At 37.1% G+C, this 10,090-nt stretch overlaps 1 protein-coding gene across 2 annotated transcripts; it reads left to right on the forward strand.

Annotated features, from left to right (window-relative positions):
• The first annotated feature begins 298 nt into the window (after positions 1–298).
• Positions 299–7,527, forward strand: ido1 (indoleamine 2,3-dioxygenase 1). 2 transcript variants are annotated; one of them, XM_016235252.1, is made up of 10 exons: positions 299–484; positions 1,748–1,843; positions 4,007–4,126; positions 4,216–4,334; positions 4,744–4,758; positions 5,050–5,149; positions 5,537–5,654; positions 5,740–5,791; positions 5,891–6,039; positions 6,161–7,527. In XM_016235252.1, exons 1-10 carry the CDS (start codon positions 347–349, stop codon positions 6,613–6,615), a joined length of 1,362 nt encoding a protein of 453 aa, XP_016090738.1. In that variant the 5' UTR covers positions 299–346; the 3' UTR covers positions 6,616–7,527. The 2 variants fall into 2 exon arrangements, with proteins under 2 accessions (XP_016090738.1, XP_016090739.1); XM_016235253.1 differs by lacking the exon at positions 4,744–4,758.
• The last annotated feature ends 2,563 nt before the right edge of the window (positions 7,528–10,090 follow it).

Consider the following 10,090-nt stretch of genomic DNA (forward strand, 5'->3'; position numbering starts at 1 on the left):
TGTGCACAGGGCTTGTAAAGTCAAATTAAACTGTATAACTCTCAAAGCTATTACCCTTCTGAATACATAATCATATACCATCAATAAAATGTCTTTATTTAACTTGAGATGACACAACGCAATTATAGAATTACCCCTGTATTGCAGGTTATGACAACTGTTGCTGTAGTGCGTCTGTGGTTTTTACACATGCATACTCATATGATTTCTGATAGGGAAGTGAGGAAAGGTCATTACTAACGGTAGAACAGAAACACACAGTAAAAGAGAGAGAGAGAGAGAAAGTTTTGTTGCTTGACAGATAAGGTTCATTTCACTTTTAGCTATAGAGCAGTGACAGTGGCATATGCCCGGCGACAGAGAGTCAGTCACTAGTATTTTACTAAAAATTATGGGCACTAAAGTAAAAAATACAGAGATACCATTGTCTCTGGAACAGTTTCACATCTCTGAGGATTATGGGTTTATTCTTCCTGAGCCTCTGGTAGGTCATGATTCTTACTGTATAGCATTTTGTTAGCTGCATCAAATCATTTTTTAAATACATTTTTATGTTTTTTACACCTTGTAATAAGAATGTATTGGTGTCTTATGCAATGTACAATATAAATTAGCCTTTTCCTTACCAACCAAAAGAAGCAACTGATTGCTCTCAGGTAAAGCTACAGTTCTGGCATTACTTGTTATAGTTTGGTAACACACTGAGAGTGTCCAAATTGCTGTGCTAGTGAGAAGGATTTAACAAACTATTAATTTGCATTCATATAGTCAGTATATTCAGATAGAGTAAGCCTGAGTGTTTGTATAAGAAAGCATTAGACTTCGACACTGTTTGCTTTCTAAGTGACCTTTATCTATTTGCTTTAATGGTAAATAGGTTTATACAAAACTTTGCTCTCCAAAGATGCAATTTTATCATTGCAGTAGTTCACATTCAGAAGCCAAGGAAGCAGATAGACAGTGATCTTAGAAAACTATCTAGACCAAATTAGTAGGAATTCAGTGTAAATTTGAGTCGTCCAGTCAATTTCTTTAGCTTCCAAGGTAGTAAACTGTTAACTTTGACTTACAATTAGTATCTGGGATTATGTATCTCTTTCAATGATTGGTGGAAAACTAAGAATCCACCTCAAGATCACTTTTGAACTGTGTACTCTGTCGTATTCAACTCTTTGGCTGAAAAAAAAGCATAAATGTATTGTAAATTTTATGGATATATGATTTGACGTAAACTGAATATTCAGTGTGTGTAGGATTTCCTCATCAAATGTACATTTGCATAAATACAAAGTTCTGTCATGAAACTATAGATTTTGCAGGCTGATAGGTTCTAATTCAATATGATTTAATAACATCATTATTCAAATGGCACAGCATCAGCAGCCAATGAGCTTGCTTCTGTACATTCAAAAACTTGGCTAGTGTCTGCTGTAGCAGTTGCAGTGCACTTCAGAAGCCCTCCACCTCCACCTGTACAGATCTGCTACTGGGTAATTTCATGTATGCTTTATATATAGGGATTATTTCATGTATGTTATATGCTCACAGCAGCATGTCTGTGGCGGTATTGGCAGTAGCAAATCTCAGTACTAGATTTAAACACATTAATATTGTAATGTATATAACCATACTAAACTAGTAGTCATGATAGAACAGTAAATGTAATGAATAATGATCAAAAATATATATTACATTGCATATTATTGAGTTATGGACACATACTACATACGTCTACATTGTGTTTCAGAGAGACCTGCCGGTGTACTATAAGCCCTGGATGGACATTGCCAGGAATGTGCCAGAACTCATCTCCTCCCATTCTTTGCGCCTCAGAATTCATGATGTATGAGCTTTCATAATGAAATCATTTTACCTACACAGAGAAAGAGAAATAAGCAGCACATTAACATTTTGCTTTTCCATTCAGAATATAACCATTCTTCAGCGTTTTGATTGACTGATTAGATTGTTATATATTAATTTCATTAAACAGTATACTTTTCCTTTCATTTTCCTTTCTGCCTTTTCATTCTGCTTTTCTTTCCTTTCATTTTCATTTGAGGAATTACAAGTACAAAGCCTATATGGGGATTTCATTGTTTAACCTTTTCGGAGCCAAATTATGTTCCAGTTACACAAAAATGAGATTTATGACATCTTTTGTAGTTATAAATTAAAATAGTTCAAATTAAAATGAATTACACCCTCTAAAAAAATGCTGTGTTGTTTCAATCCAACTTTGGCTCAAATATGGACTAACCCAGCTGTTGAGTTAAATTTTTTAATTACATTTTTAACCCAGAAGTTGGGTTAGTCCATATTTGACCCAAAGTTGGGTTGAAACAACCCAGCATTTTTTAGAGTGCAGTTACAATAATTTAACTGTTATTTCTAATGTTACTTTTAATTGTTTCTGATCACTTGAAACCATAATCCATTTTTTTTAAAGAAATGTAATTGATAGAATTATTCATTTTGAGTTTAATTGATGGAAGCAGATAACTCAAGTTAAACTGTAAGACTAATGTGCACTTACTAATGTAACATTTTAGCTTTATTTTAAAACAAAGTAGCCTATTATTTAAATAATTTTAAACAAATGTAAATTCTGCCATCTTTTTCTGCCTTGTGACACCTAATTCTAAAGAATTCTTTCAAAACAAAAAAGCCACAGTTTGATATTTTGCACTTAGACTGTCACGGTCAAGGTGTGTGGAGGCAGGCAGGATGACGAGGACGACAAGGATATTTAATGTAGCGACAACAAGGCAGATTAGGGTAGATGAGACACACACACACACACACACACTTGGGGTAACATTCACAATAACCGACAATCCTAGCATACAAGAGACAGGAACTTATAGGGCAGATAACGAGGGGCAGACAGGTGAACACAATGAGGGTAATTAACTAATGATTATACGGGCTAAACCAACACAAGGGAAAGAAACCACAACAAACAGTCCACAGGGGTGTTACATTACTCCCCCCTCCCGGAACCTCCATAGTCCACTCACCCTCAGCCATGATGCAGGGGGCGGAGCTCCTCTCGGCGCTCACACAGTCCACGGCTTGCTCCCTTGTGGTGGGCACTGTCACCGGCTCTTGCACCTGGTCTGACGCGTTGGGCTCAACATCCGAGGCGATCCTCTTCTCAGCCGTGGGGCTTTGCTCCAGGGTCCTGAGTGGGGCTGGTGTTGTCAGCGATGTCCACGGTCAGATGGGATTTGCAGGACACCAGTACCCACTCGATGAAGGTGGCAAAGCTCTCTCGAGGACCATCCCCGGACAACTGCGCTCAGGTGGTGGCATTAAGTCCAACTCTATAGAAGGTACAGAGGCAGTTGTCCGGGTAGTGCGTGAGGTGGGGCAGGGACAGAAAGTCGTTAGTGTGGTCCTCAAGAGAGTGTTCCCCCTGCTCCAGCAGGAGGATTTGGAATGCGGGGTAATCCATCAAAGAAACAAAATAAAAAACAAAAACCGGAAAAACAAACGAGGGGAAAGACGCCGCTCCGCTATAGGCAGGCAGGATGACGAGGATTCAAATAAGGATATTTAATGTAGAGACAACAAGGCAGCTTCAGGTAGATGACTGACTGACTGACTCACTCACTCACTCACTCACTCACTCACTCACTCACGGGGTAACATTCACAATAACCGAAAATCATAGCATACAAGAGACAGGAACTTATAGGGCAGATAACGAGGGGCAGTCAGGTGAACACAATGAGTGTAATTAACTAATGATTATACGGGCTAAACCAACACAAGGGGAAGAAACCACAACAAACAGTCCACAGGGGTGTTACATAGACTGACTTCCTATTTATTTATTTTTATTATTTGTATTTATTTTAATCAATGTTATTTTATTTGAGGTACCAAGTAGGAAGTAAACACCGGACAATGTTGATGGTGAGAATAGATGCAGGGTTTGAAAAGGTTAATAATCCAATTATGATTATTCTGTGATTGTTTTGTATTCTGTATTATATCTCAGATGCCTCTGTTGGAGACTCATTTGTTACGGACACATCGTGAGCTGCGTTTGGCCCATCTGGCGTTGAGCATAATGACTATGGGTTATGTATGGCAGGAGGGAGAGAGAGAAACAGTAAAAGTACAACAATGATTTTATTTTCATTCCAGAACAGGACTGAAGCACAGAACCAAACTGTCTGACAATTTATGTTTGTCGTGAACCTCCAGGTGCTTCCACGGAGTCTGTCTCTGCCGTTCTGTGAGGTGTCTCAGAGACTGGGTCTGCCTCCGATTCTCATCCACGCTGACACAGTCCTCGCCAACTGGAAGAAAAGAGATCCAGATGGGTAAACTCACTGATCCATATAATATTGTGTTTTTTTTTTTTTAGTAATGTCATCTTGCCCTGTTTTACTTAATTAGGGTCAATACCTGCTATCAGTAGGCAGTCCGGTGCATCTCAATAGCAGCTGCTCTGCAATTTCTTTATATTAGATATTATGTTTCACCTTTGCTCCCAGAGGTCTCTGCATAGCAATAAATAACTAAATAAATAAATAAGAAAGAAAGAAAGAAAGAAAGGAAAATTGTTCACCAAAAAAATCAACTTGAAATATTACAAAAATAACTAAATGTTATAAACTTGCATAAAAAAGATAAACAAATTAGCTATATTTCAGATGTGTATTATTAAGCAAACTAACCAGTAATATTATATTTCTTTTTCATGCACAACTGGACATGGATTGTTCCCAGACCTTTTTCTATGGAGTATGTATTTTGTTTTATTAACAGAAAGTGTTAAATTATATTAATTTGTAGAACCAGCAGAGGGAGCCATCTCATTATGTTCTGAGGGGAATATGTAAATATGAGCTGTGGCAATTCAGATCCTCTTTGCAGCAATTATAGATACATTTTGGTCAAAAATGAGACACCACAATGAACAACATGACATGAATGAATGAATGAATGAATAATTCACATGTTGATGTAGTGTGTGGCTAGTGCTTCTGAAGTGTTGAACTGCCATTCATGGTGACTGCTTTTGCTTCCTATAAGGAACTTGGAGTTGTTGTTGACGTTGCCTGGTGGGGGAAGTGTAAGAGGATTTTTTCTGGTGACACTGCTGGTGGAGTTGGCAGCTGTTCCTGGTCTGAAGGTCTGACACCTTTACAAATGCTACAATTCACAGACAGAGCACTGAGCTAAGCTGTAATAGCCAAGAATACACCATGCTAGTATTTAATTAATCGCTTTGGTTCACCATGGCATGTGAATATGCACTGAAAAAAAATGTGTTGGATTTACTTGGAAACTATTTTCACTCTGAAATTGCTAGGCAGTTTCACAAATGACAAAGAAATGGAATTAAACACTTTGATTTAAACGTGAAATTCTGAAGTAGAAAGACTTAAAAGAGCATTATTGTCTTGTACTCCAATAATCTTTGTTTTATTTGCAACTTCGAAAGACACTTTACAGTGTGGTATTGCCATCTGATAACATTAGAGTACCATGGTAATACTAGCTCTTTCTTTTTTCACAGTCTATCCTTGATGTCATCAACGGCGTCCAATATAATGATGTTGCTATGGTCACCAAAGCTCTGGATGTTGTCAGTCAGGCCATAGACAGCATGAAACAGGCCTTTAAACTAATGCATGGTAATAATTTCAGGAGGACAGACGAACTTGGGTGTTTTAATACATTCATTCAAGACATGTGACATATTAATCGTTACTGTTTCAGAATATGTAGATCCCTCCATATTCTATGGCATTATGAGGATCTATCTGTCTGGGTAAGCCATACTGTAGATTTCACTGCTGTTTTTTGGATTTCCTTAAGAGTTCTTCTGAATCTATAAAAACTTAACTCTCCTTCTGCATGTGGGTGTTAGATGGAAAGATAACCCATCAATGCCAGAAGGTCTCATCTACGAGGGAGTTCAGGAGAAGCCAATGGAGTTTTCAGGAGGCAGTGCTGCTCAAAGTAGTATCTTACACTGCTTTGATGAGCTGCTGGGAGTCCAACATGAAGGCAGCAACGGTAAGAGAACCAATAGTAATGATTAGATCATTCCTGGTTGCATGATGCATGCATCAAGATGCATAAAGACATGTCTTTATATGAAAATTATTGTTTTGCTCTGTCAACACTGTCCAAACAGGGGCCTTCCTGAAAAGAATGAGGGACTACATGCCGCTCTCTCATAAGCAATTCATTGAAAACATCTCTAGTTGCCCATCATTGCGCAGCTTTGTGCTCCAGCAAGCGGATGAGCATCTAACACACACATTTGAGCATTGTGTGGCTCGCTTGGTGGACTTTCGAAATTACCACATCAACATTGTTACCCGTTACATCACTATCCCGGCCTCCCGTGCCAAACAGCTCCGTGCCTATAAGCAGGGTTTGGCCGAGGAGCTGGACGCGATCAGAAGTGCACCCAAAGCGCTGGAGGAAAGAGGTACTGGAGGGTCAGGGCTTATGACCTTTCTGAAGACAGTGCGTGACGAAACCAAAGACACTTCAATCTCACAGTGTACTATTGGAAACCAAGTCTCGCCAGACCCATCGATAACAGAAATACAGAAGGCTGCATCTGAGCTCACAATAGAATGAGAATAGCACCAAAGTATCTTGGAATGGTGATTTGACAACCAAGGCTCATTGGAAAAATTTACCTGTTGCGACATTTCTGCAAAATGATATTACATTGCTACTTGTGCTACTTTGCGACACTTTCAAAGTGAAATGTCCAGTGAGTGACACTAAAAACATTTAATTTCATCCACAACAGATTATTATGTTGGTTGTTAGTCTGTACATAGCCTATAGCAGCTGTTTGGAAATTAAATGTCCAGTGAGTGGCACTAAAAATGTACATTTACTCCAAGATGTCTCCAAGATCATTTAAGATGTAGGTTACTTTTGTCTTCAGAAGAACAGTAACAAAGATTCTTGATTCAGCTACTGTCACTTTGAGAGTCAAAAGCTTCTACAGGCAAGACAAAATTATAATAATCGCAGGCCCTGACGATAAATTGAGGTGTGATGATATATTGAAGCAAAACAATTGAACTATGCAAGAAACTGAACATTATTTACAATCAGACTTGGACCGAAGAACTGATGAGCTGCTGATACGAGCATGCATAAACCCTAGCACTTGAATGTAAAATGGTGAGATATTTACTAGTTTACTCACTTTCCATGCTTTAGACGTAAAACATCCATGTTTCACATAATTATTGTGTGTTTTATACGTAAACTAATTGGTGAATTGGTTATTTGAACCAGTTCGTAGAAATGAACCATCTGAAAGAACCAATTTCCCAGAAAATAATCGGATTTCCCTGTTTGCCTGAGGCAATTGATTACAGGTAATAGTGTTATAAAAAATATTCAGTTTCTTGATTCAACATATATTTTACAAACTTACCGGACAGCCAAAACAATGATACTGTATGTGTGCAAATTGAGATTCTTTTTTAACCAGCTGATAACTCACAAACAAGTATTTGTTACAAGTAACACGAGTTACGTAATCAGATTACTTTTTTTCAAGTAACTAGTGAAGTAACGCATTACTTTTTAACTTTTTAACACTAACACCAGTTACTTAGTTTTCCCATTTATTGACTGACAGCTCTTCTGTCCGAATGTTGAGAGAAATCGGGAGTAAGTCCAGAAGCGTTGTTGCGTGCGCTGTGTAACTTGATGCTTACTGTACAGTAGTTCTAGACTAAATGTCAACATGCATTTACTTATATCACTTGCACAAAAACAGATTCATTGTTCATCAACATTAATAAAAACAGTGAAATGCAAACTAAGAATATGATGTAAAACTCCTATAATAAAATATGTCAAATAACACAAATATCCTTTGAATTTAATCCCATCTTATTAACCTTATTTACATTTGATCAATTTGTATGATCCAATTCAACAATATGATTAAGCAGATAAACACAAAATGTGTTAATTTTTTTTAAATTGCCAAAGAGTGTTCTTTCTTCTCCTTTGTGCTATTATTAATGCAATCCAGAATAGCAGCACAGCTGAAAGGTTTGTTTGAGGTGAGCCCTCTACTGACGTGAATTTACATTTCCTTCAGCCTGACGCTTATTCATTTCACTTTTGGTACGAAAGGGCTTTAAAATTTCAAAAAACAAAACTTTTTTATATTTAAAACAAGCAAGCAAGCCCAAATGAGAACAAGTACTGCAAAAGTAAAATAATGCAATACTTTCCATAAAAAGGTAACTAAGTAACACAATTAGTTAATTTTTTAATGGAGTAACGCACTATGGAAATACACTACTTTTAAAAGTAACTTTCCCCAACATTGCTCACAAGGAGTGAAAACAGCGGCAGGAATTCCTCTGTTACACAGGCGTTTCCGACACCTGTACCAAACTCGAATGGACAACATTGATATGACAAGAACCAAGTATGCTTTAGAATTCTGTTCTTTTTAGAGTCACATTTTGACACATCACATCTTGTTTTTGGTTTGTTTACTGGTATTTGGTCTGCATTCGTCAAACCGCATTTGGAAGAGGATGTTTGGTCTGCTTGGTGCCAAAAGGTTCAGATGGCACGCTAATTTAAACGAACCGCATTAACAGAGCAATCGCACAAGTGTTCATTTTAATCAAACCAAACCCGTCTTAGTGTGAACACACCCATTTACATTTTTTTTGTTTTACAAGAAACTAATGAAATTAAGTCTTCATTAATCAATAACATGCCCTGTAATCATGACTTGTGTAAAAAGGAATAGGCATATATTTGCAGAAATGTAGGTAGAGGCAAGTTTTTCAAATGAGCCTATGTTGCAACTTGACCTGATACATAATACTATCAAACATTACAGTGTTAGAGGAAAAATGACATTGTATTATTAGTCTCAACGAAGAGCTAAAAGCAACATTTAATTATATACAGTGGGGCCTAACGATCTGAGACTATAGTAACCCACTGTATGTCATCAAAGATGTTAATTTATCCATCACTGTAGAACACTACCTGAATTCCCATTATAATGGTTGTAATATGTCCCAAAATGAGTTTAGTATGTACTGCATCTTGTTTATTCATTGCTACTTACATAATAAAGGTATTAGAGCTGTTTCTGCTCCTGACTCTCTAACCTTTATCTTGGAAAGCTGGGAAATGGACATTCCTTTGTCATTTCATGCCATGAATTATTTTGATTTGAAGCTATAATCCAATCAAAGCGTAGAGTAAAGCCTTCCACTTGAGCCACGCACATAGCTTCCCTTCAACGAAAACGAGTGTTATGGACATTTTGACTTCAAGCCAAACCATAATTTGAACCATCAACTTTAGTTTCCATTATATGCAACCACTAATCTTTCCATTTCATTTAAATTAGAATGCAAAATATGTCCCCCTTCTCACTCTGGGTAGTTTGATTCAAACCATGAGCTTCAGTTCCTGGATGACAATTGGCTGCAATGAGACCGCTCTCATGCTAGAAAGCTTTCATATCACGGATGCTTAGTTTTAGTAAATAACTGTGAGAATTTTCAATAAGCAGCTGTTGCATTTGCATTTTTGGATGAAAAAAGATCCTACTGTAATTATACCATTCTGTGCAAAGATTAAGTACGAATCTTGTTGCTAATTTTTCATGGTTTTTGGGGTTATTTTATCCTATGGTAAACCCATTAATGAAGTGCAGTGTGTAGTAAGTATAGACACACAGTACAATGCTGGTAATCATTCAGTGAAATGAGAGTATTCTCCCATTCAGTGTGGAGTAACTTACAGAAGCCTGTTTCCACCTCAGAGTAAAAATGTGATGTCGCTTTTAAATTAATAATAATAAGTCATATTGCTATGAAAAGTCCTGTTGTGTGATGAAGACTTTAAATTGTGAGATATGGTGACAGATATGGGCTCTCATAATTATTATAATTCTTCTAAGTAACTAACTAAAATTAGCGATGGTACTAACCTGTGTTGGAAAATCCTATTTTTTTGTGAATTGGTTCGGTCAGATGGTTAATTTACATAAATGAACAAAATCACAGATGATTCACTGATTTGACTCAGTTAAATTAAT

Source organism: Sinocyclocheilus grahami, unplaced genomic scaffold (genome assembly GCF_001515645.1).
Source record: "Sinocyclocheilus grahami isolate Dianchi unplaced genomic scaffold, SAMN03320097.WGS_v1.1 scaffold465.1, whole genome shotgun sequence".
NCBI classification, from domain to species: domain Eukaryota; kingdom Metazoa; phylum Chordata; class Actinopteri; order Cypriniformes; family Cyprinidae; genus Sinocyclocheilus; species Sinocyclocheilus grahami.